The sequence below is a fragment of the Misgurnus anguillicaudatus genome, chromosome 6, assembly GCF_027580225.2.
Source record: "Misgurnus anguillicaudatus chromosome 6, ASM2758022v2, whole genome shotgun sequence".
In the NCBI taxonomy this organism is placed as follows: domain Eukaryota; kingdom Metazoa; phylum Chordata; class Actinopteri; order Cypriniformes; family Cobitidae; genus Misgurnus; species Misgurnus anguillicaudatus.
In genome coordinates this window covers 20,035,001-20,055,377 of record NC_073342.2, presented here as the reverse complement: position 1 = coordinate 20,055,377, position 20,377 = coordinate 20,035,001, and the positions used below count along the sequence as shown (strand labels likewise).

The following is a 20,377-nucleotide window of genomic DNA, read 5'->3' as shown; positions in this document are numbered from 1 at the left end:
AGAATCTACTAATCTGTTGAGTAATTGGGGAAAAAGAATTAAGGAGCTCAGACGCAAAAGCCGCTAAATGCCACCTCCGTCAAAAATAAAATGATGATATTAACCGAATGCTCTTTGCACGTATTACACTGCATGTTCATTAAATCCGATTAATCCCATTCTCAGGCCATTCTGAAATACAGTTTTTTGGTAGAATTCATTAAGGGTCTGATAAAAAAATCTGCATTTATAAGAATACGTCAGACGCACTTAAGAGGGTTTTGCATCTGAGCTCCTTAATTTGTCTAAGATATCATTTTCAACCACATGGGAGGTACAATAAATTTGTAGTGTTAAAGGGATAGTTCACTTTAAAATGAAAACCCTGCCATAATTCACTCATCCTCATATTGTTCCAAACCTGCATGAATCTCCCCCCTCCGATGAACACAAAAGAAGACACTCCGAGAAACAATGTCAAACACACAGCATACTGTCCATTGACTTCCATAGTATGAAAAATATTTTGGAAGTATTGTGATAAATGATGAAGAAAATATTTTGATAAATGATGGTAAGCACACAGTTGATGGTACCCATTAATTTCCATCATATTTTTTTATTCCTACTATGTAAGTCAATAGACACTATACGCTGAATGCTTACCATCATTTTTCAAAATATCTTCTTTTGTGTTCATCAGAAAAAAATTTACCCACACAGGCCCAAAACAACACGAGGATGAGCAAACAACGACAGACCCTTCACTCCAAAGTGAACTATCCCTTTAACAGAAAATCCATATTATGTATTCCAGAGAAAAAAATTATAAAAATATTATAAAAATAATGTGCATCCTAGAGATCGGCAATGGACCTACTTACCCGTCAATAAACTATTTCGCTAAACTAACAGAAAAATGGTCTAACTATGTACCCTAGCTGTCACTGGGGTAGTACCCTTCAAAAAGGTCCTAATATGTATCATTTATTTAGGTACAGATATGTATACATTTTAGGGCTGTGGCGAATCACAAAACTCACAGTTCAGATCACATTACGTTTTTTTTTTTGGCACGGATCGGCTCATTTTTCGTATTAGCAAAAAAAAGTGTTGGGAAAAATCTAATAACAAATAAAGAAATTACAAACATTTTTAAAAAAGAAAAAGTTGCACATCAAGTAAGGTCTAAAATTAGCATTAGGTACAGAAATCGAATTAAATGAGTAATAACACTGTCTTTATTGTATAAATTAAATATATTATTTTTTACAGCTACAGAAGTGATTTTCTCTTTGTCTTGGGTTGTTTGATCAACATTAATGACACAGACGTAAGTAGGTTTATTGAGGTTACTGTCTCTTTAAGAACAAATAAGCACAGACTGGTTTCTGACTCTATAATTCACTTAAGACATAAACAAATTTTTTTATTAGAAAAATAATACTGTGAGCTCATTTTGCATCTATGTGCCCTGTCAAGAACAGAAAGATTTTATGTTGGCTTACTTTTTGAAATGCGTCTCTCCGTGTATGCACTACAGGCGGAGGGCGAATTACAAATGGCTTCAGGAAGAAGATGCACCATAAACAGTCGCTTCACATTAAAACGTTACTTTGTTTTTGATTTCTCTATTCAGCAAATGTATGTTATTGGACTACAGTATGAGACACAATAGTGCTACTCTCTATAGTTTACACATGAGGAGTTCTGATCTTAGATTACTTCAGACCGCAAACCGCATGTGCGTACAGAAATCTGCTCACTTTAGCGCCTTTTGCAGTTAAATTGTTTTAAGTAACTTGAGTGTTAACATTTGCAATCCTTACAAACATGTGCAAATGATAAACTTTCCTTATTTAAATTAGCATATTAATCCGCGAATCACATGCGAGCCAGACCGCCGGTCGTTTGGTACCATTATGTACACCTTTAAAAAAATGTATATGTACCTATGGGGTACTAACAAGCTCCCTTTGGTACCAATATGTACTTCTAACGTACTAATATGAACTTTTTAGGTACAAATGTGTACTTTTTGAAAGGGTACAGCCTCAGTGACAGCTGCGGTACATATTTTGACCATTTTTAGTATTAAACAAATGTTTTAAACATTACTAGTTATGTGTAGCTTTAAAAGTAAATATCCATCTAATTAAAAAGATTGATGGTGATAGCAGATGTAAGCATGGCCTGGAACAGAAATATAACAGCTAGATCATGAGTCCGAGACCCAGCATGCATTTCAAGCATTCAGACGGACTATTCATGCAAGCAAAAATGCAAGCTGTTTGAGTGGTCCTACCAGGCTGGACATTTGGCCAAACCAAATGCTCATGGTTTACGATGGGATTGATCTGTTTTGCTGACAAATGGAAGACAGAGGGAGTGTTTGTTTGGTGGTGCTAATCGCACAGAAATGACTGTACACACTTTTCCTTAGCAATACATTTTCACTTTCAAATGATTGTAACAGGATTAACAGAAATTTTTGTACGTTTAGACACCCATAACTTCCAAAAGATCTTTAGGTGTGTCAGGTCATAGGTAGGTAGATAAAGTCTTGCATGTATGCGTGTGTGCGATTGAGACATACCACCTCGAGAAGACAGACTCCTGTGAGAGGCGGTCTTTTTGCGGGGAGCTCGTGAAAGATCTCTCAGGTTGGGGAAGGAGGCGCTGAAAAGCCCTGCACACTGGGCGCCTGTGTGTGGGGAGGGGGCGAGGGTGGAGGAGTTGGGAAGTGGGGTTAGTACTGGTTAGTTTTCACGGGTTACCATGCACAAAAGTCTTTTATAGTAGTCAAGCTCATCTACAGGTACACAGACGATCCTTTCATACAAGACCCATTTAAACCCACACAAAACATGTATAATTAGACAGAGTAATTTGAATAAATCTGTATGCCTTGAAGAAATCCAACTTTCGCCACTAGGTGGCAGTACTGAAAAAGTTACATTAGTTTACATTCCTCAATAGGATTTCGCTCGAGGACCCAGACATGCAAGATTCAACATGCACAAAAAGTGATCCACAAATCGAATTACATATCTTTTGTGATTAAGTAGACATCAAGCTCATCATGCCCCTCCAAAACCAACCTGGTTAAGTCAGTATTGTACCACCTCACAGTATCTTTGGATATACAAACAAGAATAGCATACAGAGACCTGCCAGTAGCCAAATTTAGACTCTGACTGCCAGCATGGGCACATTTTTGGCACCGTAGGCTCGGCAGGACTTGATCTCTGCTCTGAATACACTTGGCAGGGTCTTTAAACTACATCATTGATGCTATACTCAAACTAGTCAAGGGTCTCAAAGGTCATTGTGGCCAGAGCATGTATGAGAAGGTGAAATTTTTCCACAGAGACTGTTGACAGGGGAGATTTGTAGTGTGTTTGCAAAAGAAAAACTGAGAAACAACACATGAAATTGGATTCCCACCTAGCCCGCTGGGTTTGATCTCAGGGGACTGGCGAGAAGTCGATGGGAAGATACGAAAGGCGGCTCCGCGGGAAGATGTGTTGCTCTCTGAAAGAACCTGGAAGGATAGGAAAGAAAGACACATACACAGAAAGATATTAAAATTAGGTAAATAAAGAGGCAATTTTTGATTCTGGATGATGACCAGTTAATAGCTGTTATTACTTATTACTAATAGCTGCCCATTATCTCGTCCTTCCATAAAAACGTTGAGTTTTTTGTGATTGTTGCAGGCAAAAATCCTTGATCTTGTGGCACGTTTAATAAAAAAATGTGATGGAATATGCGACGATTTTACAGTATAGTACTATACCGTACCTCCATAGATCCAGCCTTGCGATTGCGGATTAGTGGCGACTTCCTTTGAATGCTTATTGGTTCCGACACCACAGCCCTGTCGGGTTCATCTTGGGAAAGGTCCTCAAGACTGCCTGGGTTTGTTTGTTTCTCATGGTTCTGTTGTATGTAAATTGGAAAAGCATTTTGTATAAACTTGTATATAACATCCTAAATAAATATAATTTGCAGTAAATAGATACCCACCTCAGAGGAGGCAGGGCGAAACCCAAAACCCATTGGAGCATTATCTTCATCCTTGCACCCCTTTACCCCGGGACTGAAGTGTAACTCTACATGGAAGCGTTCCTCCGAGGAAGGGTCCTGCATATAAAGAAGAAAGTAAACACTTTTTAGCAGTTACAATAACTAGGATTTTGACTTTGTGCCTTATTTGTTAGTAAGGTCTGATTACCTTGTTATTATCCTCGTACAGCATTATAACAATCTGTGTCATATAGTTGAGTTCAGTTACAGCACTGAGGTAGTCCATAGCCTGTTTCCACTGTTCATCTTTCAGCTCCTAAATATAAAGGCATATTAAATAAAACCAGCAGTGATGACGCTGGTATAGGACACATTCATCTAATGCCGCTTTTCCATTGCATAGTACCCCACGGTTTGGTTTGGGTCCGCTAACTTTTGGGGGCTTTTCCACTGGGTGCAGTACGTAGTACCTGATACTTTTTTTAGTACCACCTCAGCTGGGGTTCCAAGCGACCCGAGCTTATTCCAAAACGTGACGCAAAAACACTGTAGATCACTGATTGGTGAGAGAGAATCGTCACTACCAGCGTCATTGCTATAATGTTAAGATTAGCTTTACCTTCATGCTAGCTTGCACTGTCTCAAATAAACCTGTTGTCATCTGTGATTTGCTGTAAGTACCCAAACTCCATTTTAGCGACAAAAAACATCCACAGTTTGTTAATCAGGAACACATAACATTTTTTTCCAGACTTGCAATTTGTGGCGGCACATTCGCGACACACATCCGCATATATGCTTAAATGCAACTTAAATGAGGCTCAGCTGAGCACGTCAACTGACGGGTGCCAGGCGTGTTTGTACAGAAACTGTCATGTGAGACAGAGGTAGTGGTAACAAACGCAATGTGCAAACATCTATTTGTAGTGGTCAATTTTAATTTTGTGGCAGACTGAGAAATAAATAAATGTATGGGAATGTACAACAACACTCTCACTTGCATGATGTCACAGCAGTAGGCAGCGCAAATATAACGACACGCCTATAATCCCTCCCACTGCGATGTGATACTAAACTTGATGGAAAAGCTAACCAAGCCAAAGTGAGGTGAGATGACCTGACCTGACCCAAACCAAACCGTGGGATACTATGCAATGGAAAAGCGCCATAAAATCCAATGGTGAATCACTCACGTCTAACAGGCCGCCATAGCGGAAGATATTAAGCAGGGAGTGCACGTGGCTCTCACTGGTGAAATAAAGCCGGGTCCGAACATGCCGACCCGGTGACATCACTCCTCGCGAGTACCTGAACCACCAGAGGGGATAAAAGACACATTCTGATCACTCACAGAGGTTCCGGATATCTTCAACACCACTATAACAATCAGAGGTCTTAAGAAAAATCAAACAATCATTTTTATTATGATATAAATTTTGGTTGCAAGTAGTACTACAAACACACGGTCCCTCGCCAGTTTTTACAGACTACTATTGGCCGCACTATTCAGGATGGAGACTGTGCGAGATGAAAGTTGGTCGTTTTGCTCCAGCAAAGAGACTCACAGTGGGTGGAGCTTGTTGACGGCTTCATCTTCATGTGTCCTTTGAAGATCCAGTTGAATCTTTTTCATCAGAGGCAGGCAGTAGGCACTAGCAATGTCCAGCTTTTCGGCTTTAGTTAATCCATACTCCTGAAAGAGGAATACGTTTTGATTTAGTTTCAGTAAACCAATCAAGAAACATTCAGCTACGTTTAACTCTTTCCCCGCCATTGACGAGTTATCTCGTCAATTAAGAGAAAACATTTGCATTAAAAAAGTGTTTCTGAAGAATTTTTATTTAATCTGTAATACCACGATTATCCACTAGATGACCCAATTTATGAAAAAAAATTGAAGCCAAAACGTTATTTACTAATTTTAAACTCTGTGTATGTTTTGATTAGAGATGTTTAACGATTAATCGCGATTAATCTATAGCAGAATAAAAGTTTTTGTTTACATCATATATGTGTGTGAACTGTGCATAATAATTATTTATATATAAATATGCACACATGCATGTATAATCTTAAGAAGAAAATATATTTATATATTAAGTATTTATATATAATATAAATGATACAAAAATATACAAATGTATATACACATGTAAACATTTCTTAAATATATACATGCATGTGTGTGCATTTATCTATACAAAGTTATTATACACAGTTCACACAAATATATGATGTAAACAAAGACTTTATTCTGCTATAGATTAATCGCGATTAATCGTTAAGCATCCCTAGTTTTGATAATCGTTTGAATCAGATCTCTTAACAAAATTCCTTCACAAAAAATGCAATTATTTTAGCTTTTTGCTAAAAAAATTTTTTTTAAAGAAAAACACCCATAATTAAGAGTTTATAAGCGGAGAAAAAAATATAGATAGGATGAAACGTTTTTCCCCGTTTTTGTTTGTTTGAAAGCAGAGGGTCTGTTCTTTCATTTGATATATTTGTATGTTTATATAATTTTAGAATAAATTTTCCAGGAATTTTTTCATTTTGTGAAACTTTTGTGAAAATCACAAAAAATGCTGGCGGCAACTTTTCAAAAAAAGTCTGGCAGGGAATGAGTTAAAGATTTCTGTACCTGAGGGATGATGATGTTGGCGAGAGCTCTCGAGAGGCGGAAGAGCTCCAACATGTCCTCTAACCCCAGAGAGCTGTTGTGCTGGGTGTCGTACTTTACGCAGTCGTAGATGTCCGGGATCTTGCTGATGTCATAGCGGCCGTTTTTCATGCGGAAGTCTCGCTCCAGTTTGGACCACCGTTGAAGCATGAGCTCTAGAGTCTCACTGTGGTACAGCTGCAGGTCTGTCATATTTGCGAATACAACAGAAAGTCTCAAAACTACTTTTTTACGCTGTCTGACAAAAATATATACACTGTCAGTGATACTTTTCAGTATAAAACTTTGTTATAGGCCGTTTTGTTTTGCTATCCAGTTGTTATGGATGGTTGATAGATGTTTCTTAATGGCTTGTCAAAAGAGCTCCCCCCAAAGTCTCTATATGATATTCTGGTATATAGATATGGGTCTGGTCCCACCTTTAAAGTCCCACTGTGGGCTTTTATTGTTGTTTATATGTCTGTGTGGGGTTTTAATATGTTGTCATGAGCAAATTCAATCATATCAAATATGAGTTTTAACTGATAACATTTTTGACTACTTTAATGGAGACTTTAATTGTAAGTCTATAGGTTTTTGTCTACCACACTATACTATGTCCACAGCTGCACTAAGTGACCTGAATCAGCCCATGTAAAAATAATAGAGGGACACTAACTTGCAGATTTGGGGTCTTCCAGCCTTTTGCAGATTTGAGAAGTGAGACTCTGAATCAGGGTGTAAACCTGGTCACAAATGCTGACCGGATTAACAATCACCTCCATGGAGTTCACCAGAGACGGGCTGCCGGTTGGAGCCAGCTTAAAGAGACGGTACACATTGAGGAGAAGGTTAGCCATGCTGAGAGAATCATTTCTATATATAAAAAAAAGTTTCAACTTGTGTCACCTTATGGTAGTCTTCCTCACTGAAGTCTCTGTTCTTCTGCATGATCTCGTGTAATCGAGCTTTGACTCTCTGCTGGCAGTCGGTGAGGGAATCGCTGTCACTGTCCAGCAGTCCGTTCATGTTGGCGCTCTTGACCATCTGAACGAGGATTGGAGTCAACTCCCCTTCCAGTGCTAACAGACCCTAAACACACATGCACGAATAACACAAACCTCCGTTATATAAATAGTTCGGATTTCCTTGCTTCCTCTACATTGTCAAGCACTGTCACACCAAATACTAAACTCAAAACCAAAGATATTGGATATAACAAAATTGAGCACTCCTATTGCTATGAAGAGGGGACAATGCAATGCTCATTATGTTCGCTCTGAGGATGGAAGTCCCGCCTTCCAGAACCAATCACTTATCAATAAAGACTGATGATTCTCTGGGGAAGGGGCTCTATACAGAGTCTCGTGAGGCAATGGTCTACCTGTGCGGATGCACAGTCACTAAAAACGACATTGAAAAACGTGTTTTTAAGCGCAATTTGAGCTTAGGAAACACAAAGTTGTGGTAAAGTTGATGTCATGTTTAAAAGGACACTCATTTTCCAGCTCCCCTAGAGTTAAACATTAGATTTTTACCGTTTTGGAATCCATTCAGCTGATCTCCGGGTCTGGTGGTACCACTTTTAGCATAGCTTAGCATAATGCATTGAATCAGATTAGACCATTAGCTTTGCGCTCAAAAATGACCAAGTGTTTCGATATTTTTCCTATTTACAACTTGACTCTTCTTTAGTTACATTGTGTACTAAGACCAATGGAAAATTAAAAGTTGCGATTTTCTAGGCCGATATGGCTAGGAACTATACTATCATTCTGGACTTTGCTGTTGCTATTGAAAGTAACCAAGGAGACTATTTTTGGGTGCTGCGTGGTATTATTGTGCCTGCTGCAGCCATGGTACGGCAGCAAAGTCTCCAAAAGAGTCAAGTTTAAATATGAAAAATATCGAAACTCTTTGGTCATCTTTTGGTCAAGCACGATCCTAATGGTCTAAATCAGGGTTCCCCAAATCTTACCCTGGAGGGCTGGAGCACTACAGACTTTAGGTCCAACCCTAATCAAACTTGCCCACCTATGATTTTCTAGTGATTATGAAGACTTTGATCAGGGTTGGAGCTAAACTCTGCAGTGCTCCGGCCCTCCAGGGTAAGATTTGGGGAACCCTGGTCTAAATGGATTCAATGGATTATGCTAAGCTATGCTAAAAGTGGTACCGTCAGACCCCGAGATCAGATTCCAAAACGGTAAAAATCTAATGTTTCACTCCAGGGGAGCTGGAAAATGAGCCTATTTTCAAAAAAGTGGAGTGTCCCTTTAATTGTTGCTCAGAAATGTTTCATTTAATTGTGATTTTAGCACAATTTAGCACATTTAAAAGATATCTGTTTTTCCCTATTCAAGTAAATAGGACTTAAACATGGCAGTCCAGTAGCATGACTTTCCTAAAGGGAAAACCCAAACTAACCTTAGCGAATGCTGCAGCAGTCATTTGCACTCGACCCTCATCGGAAGCGTAAATTTTGAGGTCGTGTCGGTAAGTGCTGTGTAAACGCAGAAGGCCACAGCCAGGGAATCCAGCATAGTCTCCTGTAAACCCAAAGAGAACAAGAACATGAAACCAAAACCTTTACAAGCACCACCGCACATCCTTGAGCCGAAAATACTTATCATTTTTGACAGTTTTTTTGTTGCAAGTTGGCTAAAGATTTTGTCCACAAAACCTTAAAAAACAATTCATGCTTTTCAATCCATTCACGCTACTGTACTTGAAAGCATCTGCCATTATGAGTTTAGGGGCTTATGTAGCATACTTAGGATGAGATCACATGAGATTTGCATTGCACCATGACAAGTAGCAAACAGTTTGGAGATTTTAGAATGAAATAATTAGAAAATTCCCAAAATCAGGAAATTCGGAAGCACTTCCAGCAAACTGATAAAAACATGATTCCTGACATGATTAATCTATAGGTGGGTCTATATTTATTTACAGAATACATATACAGTCCTTGCCAAAAGTGATGTCCAACATTGGCAAATTTATGTCTTCACTTTGTATTGAATTATCATTTTAAAGATGCATTAAAAAACACTTATAGCTACGTATGGAGTGTAAACTGAAGCTCAACATTGAAAAGAATTTAAGGAGTCTAGGCAAAAAATACAGACAACATATGTGCAGTGTTTATAAAGACATAGCCCAGGACAATGATGGCGTAATTTTATGGCGTAACAGCACATCTGGGAGCACTTCGACTTGCCTGAAAAGTCCGCTCCCCTTCTCACTCTCATAATGGGAGAGGGAGGGTGTTACTGCGCCGAGTCGAAGTACTCCCAAAAGTGCTATTACGCCATAAAATATAGTTCCTCTTTTAAATCCGCTTAGAAAAGCGCTATGTTTATTTTGTACCACCAAACTTGCTCGCACAACCACTCGTCTTAAATAGGAAAAATGTTGATGTGTTTGGTCACCTCCAACTCCATCTCCAAATGCCACAATTGAATGAATGGGGCTAAGCTAAATGCTATCGAAGCGTCGCAGCGCGCTCCAGCGCTTACGTGCACGCACACAGATGATAGAGGGATGTATCAACAATTCTTAGTTAAGGTAATAACATATTTTAATATTGAAAATGAGTAGACTATTCCTTTAACCAAATACATTTATCCAATGGATACCTTAAAAAGTAAATCAAACACCTCATATTTTGATGGTTTCATTTAACCTTTGGGGTCATTAAAACAAATATTGTACAAATATACTTCATTGGACATCACTTTTGGCCACTACTGAATAACTCAGATTTTATATGTACTGCAAAGTGTATATAATAAGGGCATCTCAGAGATGTCCGATGTTTTAATGAGTGATACATTTTAGTAATGTTTAGCCATGTCCGTATCGTGGAAGCAACTACAAAATCCATGGGAAAGGTGAAGCATGGAATGTTCCATTGACGTCCCTCTGATGGGATTAGTTTAATGAGATGGTTGTTAAGGTATTTAAAACGATGCATTATTCCAACATCAAGACTATACACACATCCACAACCTCTTCTTACCACAGTCAACAGGGGACTCACAGCCAATGGACCTGCAGCTGTCTAGTTAACAATTCAAGGTAAAACAACACCACATTAACCAGTAGTGCAAGATAAGCACCCTCTGCTACACAGCTGACGGTGACTCCACAAAAATAGTTTGACCCTAGAGTACTCTGACCAAGTATGTTGCCCAGTTAGATCCAGTGAATGCTTATGCACACCGGAGGAAGTCATAGTACAAAGAAACTGAAAGCTTAGAAGTGTTATGCTTTGGTAAAATGTAAAAAGATAAAGGCGTGTCTGGAAGCAAGCATTAATTCCTAAGCGTGCATGGAGAGTCCTGTCCCTACATGCTTTTGTATGCCAAGTATACTAAACAGTCAAGGGAAACAGGTTTCCTGCTGAGACTTGCTTAAAACAGGAATACTTGACACACAAGCAAATCTTGTAAACTTATCGAGTATGGTAGTACGCAGAGGGAGTATCTTATTAAGGTATAAAGTATGACAGAGACAGACACAGAGGGAGTATAGAGCTTCCATCCAAATCTCTCAAGTTATTGTAAATAGCTGGTTAGTATCATGTGATTTACTGTATTGTTTATCTGTTTTTAAAAAAACTGGCCTTAAAGTATTTGGACACTTATGTCATGCTTGTAGAAGTGTTATTGTGCGAGATTAAAAAATATCAAAATCGAACACAAACAAAGTCAAGCTTTTATCAATGCATTTACTGTGAAACATTTTATGGGTGGGTTCCACTAATGCTTATTACACGGCTTGTTGGAATGCTTGATTCTGATTGGTCAGTCATAATATTTACCGGTTTGTAATTCCCAGATTTGTAGGGTGCAGTTTTGGGATTTTACCTTGTCCACCAGGGTACATGCAACGGAAGGCTCGTCCAAGCTCCTCAGCCTGAACTCTACCTGCTGGTGTCAGCTCTCCTCCCCACTTTAAAACCAGGAGCAAGGATGGACCCTCTTTCTGAGAATCTAACACAAATACCAAAGGGTCAGAAAATGTTATCAAAAAGCAAGATTACCAAGTATACTTTTAAAGTGATGAAGCTCAAGGCACACATCAGATTATATCTACTACATTCATCCACCATCTACTACATCCATCTACCTTTTCATTTATCCACCCCTCTATCCATCTATTCATCATCTACTCCTCCATCTACATTAGTGGTTCTCAAACTTTTTCCGCGTGCGGCCCCCTTGTGTACGGTGCACTTCTTCACGCCCCCCCAAAAGAAGATTTAGGACAAAAAACTATATATTTTACATTTTAATTAAACAAAACATATTAAGTTATACAAATTAGTGCTGTTGGCTAGTAGCCTTATTTTATTACACTGTAACTGATTTGTGTAATTTGAACAGTATTTTACTGTAAAAAGCACTGTAAACAAATGTAAAACATGTATACAGTAATATACTGTAAATAGCAAAGGATTATGGGAAAATTTATGGTCAGTACTGTAATCACTCTCTACTGTTATTTAACTTACAGTACTGTCATTGCTTGTTATAAAGTGAACAGTATTTTACTGTAAAAAGTACTGTAAACAACTGTAAAACATGTATACGGTATTATACTGTAAATAGCAAAGGATTATGGGAAAATTTATGGTCAGTACTGTAATCACTCTCTACTGTTATTTAACTTACAGTACTGTCATTGGTGGTTGTATTTCGAACAGTATTTTACTGTAAAAAGTACAGTAAACAACTGTAAAACATGTATAAAGTATTATACTGTTAATAGCAAAGGATTATGGGAAAAGTTATGCTCTGTACTGTAATCACTCTCTACAGTTATTTAACTTGCAGTATTGTAACTAGTTTGTTTCAATTGAACAGAATGTATACTGACAAGAACTGAAACTTAATAGAACGTTCCATTGCAACAGCACCACCCAGCAGCAAACCTATGCCTCCGCCATTTTGAGGTGATTCAGCAGTCCAGTAGCTTCTTGCTGTCGCAATAGAGTTTTTCAGGGATAACATATTTTTGCAGGTCAACCCTTGAAGTTAGTGGGACACTTGTTTTATTGCAAAAATAAGCTTTGTGTTTAACAAAAGTTTATGACACACATTTTGTCCAAACGTTAATTGTCACAGATGAAATTATGAATTTTGAATTCTAAATGCGTTTATTACAAATATAAAAACAAATTTACCAATCCTTTTGAACTGTGCTCTCTCGACACGGCCGTTCAAAATGCTCAGAGCGAAATTAATTATGGCATTAAATTGTCCAGGCGACTGGATTCTAAAAAAGAGGCTTACTTTCACACCCTGAAAGCCTCTCGTCACAGAATGCACAGATTTGCGTTCAACGGGACACCAATACACGGTCCTGCCCTTTGGATTATCTCTAGCCCTACATACATTTACCAAATGTGCAGATGCTGCGCTTGCCCCTCTGAAACAAAGGGGAATTCATATATTAAATTACCTTAATGATTGGCTTGTTTTTACTCATTCGAAACAGGACATTTATGTGCATAAATCCTCCATGCTCCATGTTTTTATTTACTGTAGCTTAAACCATGGCTAATTTTCATAAGGGTGGTTCCATCACTGACATAACATACCATAAAATGTAGCCTCCTCATATCTTAGTTTTCTATTGCGTATTTGTGAGATTCATTATTCTTAGATTTCTCTCTAAATTATGACACATAAGAATAAAGTGAGTTCTGTTATAATAACGCTAGACTGTTTCCCAGGAGGTAGCCACACCTAACGTTACATACAAAGTTATCAATAGTACATAAGTTATCAATATAATTTAGCAAAAGATTTTAATAAGCTCATTATTGTAACTTAGGTTCATATCCATTAATAATTTTGGTTTCTAGGACTTGCAGTTCCTAAAAGAAATTACACTTACAAAAAAAGTAACATTAAAAACCAGTGAAAGTAAGATTTGTACGTTGTTTTGCAGTGGATTTCCACTTTGACTTCTCTTTCGTTATCATTTTCTGGATCTGTGCTCAGTTGGCATTTTCACCTCACAATGGCGGCCGCGCCACCTAGTGACTATTAACAAAAAAGCATCAGAGTTTCACTTAGGTTATATAGTCTTGGGTACTGTATCCATTACGAAAATTAACCATGTTTTTGTGGTAAAAGTGTAGTAAGTGGTGTATTAATTACTATTAGCAAAACCATGAACAGTGAAGTAAACATCCTTTTTTGTTTTAACTGTGTAAATCCATGGTTAATTTTCGTAAGGGATTAATCTCTACCGTTTTTCAATTTACAGTAGGGAAAATGCCCGCGAAAACATATTTGCGTAAATTTCCCTTCTGTAAATAAATTTGAAAATGACCGCGAAAATCCGACCAATGACATTTCCGACCAATGAGGGAGATTTCAAATTCTGACGAGGCAGACGGATATTTTACCGTTGTTGGAGGACAGGATGAATTCAACAAGTAAGTTTTTTTATGTTTTTGTAATTATATATTATATTTTATATTGCGCGTTTGTCGTTAAGAGTCTTTTATTCTGCAGTTTAATCTAGTGGTTGGACATTTCTGTCATAACCGAATAATTTGCAGTTAAACGTAACATTACCTAAACATTTGTATGTTTCTCTGCCTCTATAACAGTTAACTTAAAATTGCAACGCAACAGTTGGGGAATGTAGTGAGGGAAGCAATATTTTTTGCTTTAACTGATGTTTTAACCAATATTTTAAAGTGCATCTTGTTTTTATTTCAAGTTCGCGGTCTGGATTAAGTCTTTTGGATCGTCAGAGGTGCGTTTGATTGTGGCAACTAACAATTACCTTCACAACGAGGAAAAACCAAGGTAAAATCAACGAAATTGTTAGATAACTGGCGATTAAAACCTATGACACCAATATTTAAACGTCAACATTAAATCAGCCACTGTGATTAACGTTACGTTTCATATTAACGTTACGTTTCATATTACTTTGTGTCAAAATGGTCGCGCAGTTTGTGTGCAAACAATGCCAATTATCAGCGCGGACCCTTTCTACATTTTACCAGCATTTAAAAATGCATAGGAACCTGGCTAATTTCAGGTTCGGCTGTGGTTTGGTTACGTGCCCTTGTAGTTTTAATACTGTGTCTGCACTATGCGTCGGAAGCACAAACATGCACGTAAAGTTAGCTAGACCTGCTCAAATGGATGCCTTAAAGGAGCATTTCACCCGTAGAAACATTAATCTTTATTAAAAGTGTCTTATATTTGTAGGTGAAATTATACATAATTTGTCTTAAATTTTTGATATTATGGCACTTAGGTCACTGCAACTTCTGCAGATGTACAGGGAAGCCTCACTGTACCCAGCACCCCAAGGCTGATTGCATTCGGTAAGGCTATCAAAATGCTTTTATTAGTATTTGCATTTTTACCAATGTTTCATTTTTAGTACGTTTTAGGTTTGAGCAACTTGTACTTGGGGGCGGGCATGTGTGGGTGTTCAAAATATTTTATTAAAACACTGTATAAATGAAGATGGGATGAAACTTTTTTGTTGTTTAAAAGCAGAGGATCTGTTTTTTATTTTGATATATTGCATGTTTATATACTTAAAGAAGAACATTTTCTGGAAGGCATTAAACATTTGTGAAAATCATAAAAATTGTTTCTGCTTGCTGGCAACTTAAAAAAACTGCTGGCGGGCGAAGACCAGTTTTTTTTCATAGCATATATGTTGTACTGTACAGCCCTGCTGTATATAAAGCAAAAGCAAAAAAAATAAGCAAAGTGGACTGAAAAATGTTCTGTGTGACATTACCAGCCACCTATTAAAGTGTTAAGTCTTATGTAATAAGGACAATCACTTCTGAATGGAACACACTAGACAGGCTGGTATTGGTATCAGACTTTCATTGTAATGTATCAACAGTTACAAATCTATTTCTCACCATGATGACTATTAGAAAACATGCTTGTCGTAAGAATCATTTTAACAAAATAGATTTTCCTTTCCCTACTAATAAGCTGCTATGATTGTGTTACAGAAGATTCTGTTCTCCATGCCAGAAGATGGATGCTTACAATGGAGGGCAGAGTCATCATTGAGTCACAAGACCTAACTGATTTTCAGTCCGCATTAGCTGTCTTGTTTGGCTGCTACTACGCTTTCAATGTTTAGTACCAAGAAGAGGCAGCTGCGACTCTGGAGTTCCTGCAGAGGTTTGTACATCATAAATTTACTTACTCATTTTACTGACGCTTTTATCCAAAGCGACTTACAATTGCAATTGCTATATATGTCAGAGGTTGCACGCCTCTGCAGCAACTAGGGGTTAAGTGTCTTGCTCAGGGACACAATGGTGTGTCACAGTGGATTCGAACCCGTGTCTCTCACACCAGATGCGTGTGTCTTGTCCACTGCACCATCACCACCCCAAATTACTACAAAAGCGTTCTGATACGTAAGGGATATTATTCTATTATATTCTTTCGGAGGAACACAATCAAAGTTATAAAGAAATGTCCTTGCTCTTTCATGGTTTATAACAATAGTAAACAGGTATCAGGGAACAACCTCTGACTTTAAAGCCCAAAAAAGTACATCCATCCTTCACAGACATAATTCACATGTTAATAACGGCCTTCTGAGAGTTATTAGTGCGATTTTGTAAGAAAAATATCTATATTTAAATGTTAAAAACAATAATAACTAGCTTCCCGTAACATCCAATATGTTCCAAAGATAACATCCAGAGATCAAAACCTGGAGTGGAGCGAAATCACGTTCCTCTCTCCACTGTAAGCATTTTGTAATCACTATTCACCGGATCCACTCTGGGTTTTCCGACTGTAGCACGTTAAGCTGAAGTAAAACTTTATTTCAGCTAGCATCGCCATACTTATAATGCAGGAAGGCTCCAATGTTTTGGAGATCGAAAAAGGTGTAAAAGACCAATGGAGATTGACTTGGCTTAGCAAAATGAGGAAGATTGGCAAGCCTTTCAGTTAGTTGGTTAAAAAAAAGAAAAACAGCCAGGTAACTTAGGTGTCTTTGCACATGTATTTTGGGGTAATTGATTTGTCCCGTACGTTAATGTTTTTGACTGCTACGCTGATCTAACCAGTGGCTGATACAACAGATTTGTTAAACTCATGGGTAAACAAGTGATTTTAAGCCATTGAAACACAAACAACTAAATGTGCGCATTGTTTCTGTGTGAGAGGGGCACAGAAGCCACGCATTCGCTTTTCATTTTCATTACAATGAATAAATAATTAATAAAAAGATTAATTAAAGGTGGTTATATATTTTATATATTGAGTTATTTAGCTGTTTCACCTTAATCTGAAATGCCCTGCAAACTACAGCTTACAGAATCTATATTTTTAGTTTGTCACAAGTAGATTAACATGATGCGATAAGATTTTTTAACCCTTAATGCAGGAGTCACAAGTGTTTTGTTTTATACAGATGTTAAAGGTAAGGGTTCAATTAAAGGACAAAATTAACAAACTATTAATAAACCTATCATATGTTGTAGGCATAACTGTAGGTTTACACCAGTCATGTTTGAGGCGTCAAATTCTTTATAAAAAGAAGATAAAATGTAAAAAATACAAGCATAAAAAGAAGATAAAAACAAACAAAACTCAAGCTCCCTCAAGATAAACAGTCAATGATAAATGAATTATAATAAATAATTATGTTATACTATGTATAAATATATTTTATTTAAGGTAGAAAAGTGATTTGGTCAAGAGCAGTGAGAGATTTTCTCTTAAAGGAATAGTCTACTCATTTTCAATATTAAAATATGTTATTACCTTAACTAAGAATTGTTGATACATCCCTCTATCATCTGTGTGCGTGCACGTAAGCGCTGGAGCGCGCTGCGACGCTTCGATAGCATTTAGCTTAGCCCCATTCATTCAATGGTACCAATCAGAGATAAAGTTAGAAGTGACCAAACACATCAACGTTTTTCCTATTTAAGACGAGTAGTTATACGAGCAAGTTTGGTGGTACAAAATAAAACGTAGCGCTTTTCTAAGCGGATTTAAAAGAGAAACTATATTTTATGGCGTAATAGCACTTTTGGGAGTACTTCGACTCGCCTGAAAAGTCCGCTCCCCTTCTCACTCTCATAATGGGAGAGGGAGAGTGTTACTGCGCCGAGTCGAAGTACTCCCAAAAGTGCTATTACGCCATAAAATATAGTTCCTCTTTTAAATCCGCTTAGAAAAGCGCTACGTTTTATTTTGTACCACCAAACCTGCTCGTACAACCACTCGTCCCAAACAGGAAAAACGTTGATGTGTTTGGTCACTTCTAACTTTATCTCTAAATGGTACCATTGAATGAATGGGGCTAAGCTAAATGCTATCGAAGTGTCGCAGCGCGCTCCAGCGCTTACGTGCACGCACACAGATGATAGAGGGATGTATCAACAATTCTTAGTTAAGGTAATAACATATTTTAATATTGAAAATGAGTAGACCATTCCCTCAATGCTAGTGACAGACAGGAACAAAATTAGGCAACTTCCCCCCCAAGACCAAAGTCCGGACCCTACTGTATGTTACACAAGTGTTTTCTCTTTTAGCATTCACTTTCTCTTAAGCCCTAAATGGTCGTGTTTATGAGAATACTTGCAAAGATAGGAATTTTGACGCATATATGTATGTAAGGCCAATAAAGCGAGAAAAATGCTCACGAGCATAATGAGCAGCGGTTGCGCACCTTGCACGTTCCTCGCAGACAGAAAGAGCAGCGGTTGCGCAACCTTCCACACTCCTCACACACAGAAAGAACACATATAGATCTGTTCTTTGTGTTATTTGACTTAAAGTAACTTGTTTTAAAACTGCGGCACTTAAATACGTGTACAAACTTTATGTTTCCATGACCACGCGCAAAGAAGCGTGATGTGGGCGTGTAGCCTTGATAGAGTCGATAGTCCAAAATCTCTACTGACAAATTTCTACCAGTTAATCATGTCTACTGGTTTATCGGTATAATTTTTGTTTCACTTTAATCCATGCATCTTAAGGGAAAAGGAATTCAACATGTTGTATCCTAAAAAATGGCAATACTTACATGGCAAATTAGACATAGCACCTTCTGTATGATATTCATAAAGTATTTTGCAGTTTATTCTTTGTTAAACGTGCAACATTCCGGGTCTTTTCTTTTTGTCTTGTTTATTTTTCAATTATTTATGTCCAAGCACCAGTCAGTGAACTGAACATACAGCAGTTCAGTTTAGCAACATTAATTAGTTCTAGTTTGTCTTATGTATCAGATGTAGTTAACATTTGATTATTAACTTCAAAGTTATGAGATTTGGAGTAGCATTGGTTTGATAAATGTTTTTCTCTTGTGGCTTCAGATTCATTCTCCCCGAATAAACCCTGATGGGACAAAATGCCAGTCAAAGACACGGATCAGCCGTACCTCTGGGAAGAAGGTGCAATGAAAAAGTTCTGGCCAGAATCCTCATGTTGTGACTTTAATAAAAGAGCTTGTTGACTTTGATTGGCAGAATTAAAAAAAAAACGACCAACGACCGAGTTAAGTATTGTTAATGTGTAATGTGGAAAGTGTTAGTTTGAATGGCTTGTTCTGCTTTTTAAAATGTAGCCAAAATGTAATTTGTTCTTCAAGTAAATTGTTGCCCTTTATAGGGATAGTTCACCAAAAAATGAAGATTCTGTCAACATTTACTCACTCTGATGAACATGAAGGAAGATATTTTGAGGAATGTTTGTAACCAAGGCATTCGTGAGACACATTTACATAGTATTCTTTAATCCTACTATGAAAGGTTGATGATTGGTTTGGTTACAAACATTCCTCAAAATATCTTCACAAAGAACAAAGAAATTGATTTAGGTTTGAAACAACATGAGAAGTAAATGAACAGAATTTTCATTTTTGGGTGAACTATCCCTTTAAGTAAATGTCTGTTAGTAATGTAAAACAACTTAAAGAGTGCATTTAAAATGTAATGAAATGTAAATGTAATTTTGTTTTCCAATAAATGAAGCTAAACTTGTTAGTAAATTGAAGAGTAGTAATTATTTAATAGGAATAAAATGATCATATGTACAGACACACACATACATACTGTAAATAAAAATACAGTAAGTATACAAATTATACAGTAAATCTACTTGTGCTGTAAATGAAAATACAGTAGCCATGATGTACTGTAAAATGTAGTTATGACTTGCTGTAAATTAGATTATGGTAGCTATTTCTGTGCTGTAAATGGATGTACAGTAGTTGAAAGGTGCTGTAAATGAAAATACAGGAGCCGTGATGTGCTGTAAATGTAGTTACAGTAGCTATAATGTACTGTTATTAAAATTACAGTAGTTCAATTTGTGCTGTAAATGGAAATACAGTAAGTATGCTGTAAGTTCAAAATACAGTAAAATTGCTGTACAAGACTCTACAGTAACTTACTGGCGCACAGCTGCCAGTAAGTTACTGTAAAATTTACAGCAACCTTTTTACAGTGTAGGTTTAATTACACAGAATTCATGCTAAATTAATGTATTTTATAAAATTTCATAAAACTGGGGCCCCCCTTGCACCATCTTGCTGCCCCCAGTTTGAGAACTAATGATCTACAGTATCTATCCACCTGCCTATATAGCTATCCATTTACTCATCAATTAATCTACACATCTATCCCTACTTTTATCATTTACTGCATTCATTCAGCTATAC

General features: G+C 37.3%; 1 protein-coding gene and 1 long non-coding RNA gene across 20 annotated transcripts in view; one reads left to right on the top strand and one right to left on the bottom strand.

The window, feature by feature from the left end:
- Window positions 1–20,377, bottom strand: part of ppip5k1b (diphosphoinositol pentakisphosphate kinase 1b) — a 59,340-nt gene that overhangs the window by 13,354 nt on the left and 25,609 nt on the right. For 9 of the 19 annotated variants that reach the window (XM_073868703.1, XM_073868702.1, XM_073868700.1 and 6 more), the window contains 13 exons: window positions 11,542–11,667; window positions 9,095–9,216; window positions 7,577–7,759; window positions 7,347–7,488; window positions 6,650–6,873; window positions 5,574–5,701; window positions 5,202–5,316; window positions 4,217–4,324; window positions 4,009–4,125; window positions 3,784–3,921; window positions 3,427–3,523; window positions 2,576–2,683; window positions 2,285–2,344 (listed from right to left, as the gene is read on the bottom strand). In XM_073868703.1, the coding sequence (XP_073724804.1) occupies window positions 2,285–2,344; window positions 2,576–2,683; window positions 3,427–3,523; window positions 3,784–3,921; window positions 4,009–4,125; window positions 4,217–4,324; window positions 5,202–5,316; window positions 5,574–5,701; window positions 6,650–6,873; window positions 7,347–7,488; window positions 7,577–7,759; window positions 9,095–9,216; window positions 11,542–11,667 (1,668 nt within the window). The remainder of the gene's footprint in view (window positions 1–2,284; window positions 2,345–2,575; window positions 2,684–3,426; window positions 3,524–3,783; window positions 3,922–4,008; window positions 4,126–4,216; window positions 4,325–5,201; window positions 5,317–5,573; window positions 5,702–6,649; window positions 6,874–7,346; window positions 7,489–7,576; window positions 7,760–9,094; window positions 9,217–11,541; window positions 11,668–20,377) is intronic. The other 10 variants (XM_073868712.1, XM_073868704.1, XM_073868707.1 and 7 more) reach the window with 3 other exon arrangements.
- On the top strand, window positions 12,031–20,179 carry LOC129440813 (uncharacterized). The gene is made up of 5 exons (XR_012370048.1): window positions 12,031–14,123; window positions 14,414–14,502; window positions 14,963–15,032; window positions 15,687–15,861; window positions 19,032–20,179. It is a non-coding gene; the product is annotated as an uncharacterized lncRNA (long non-coding RNA).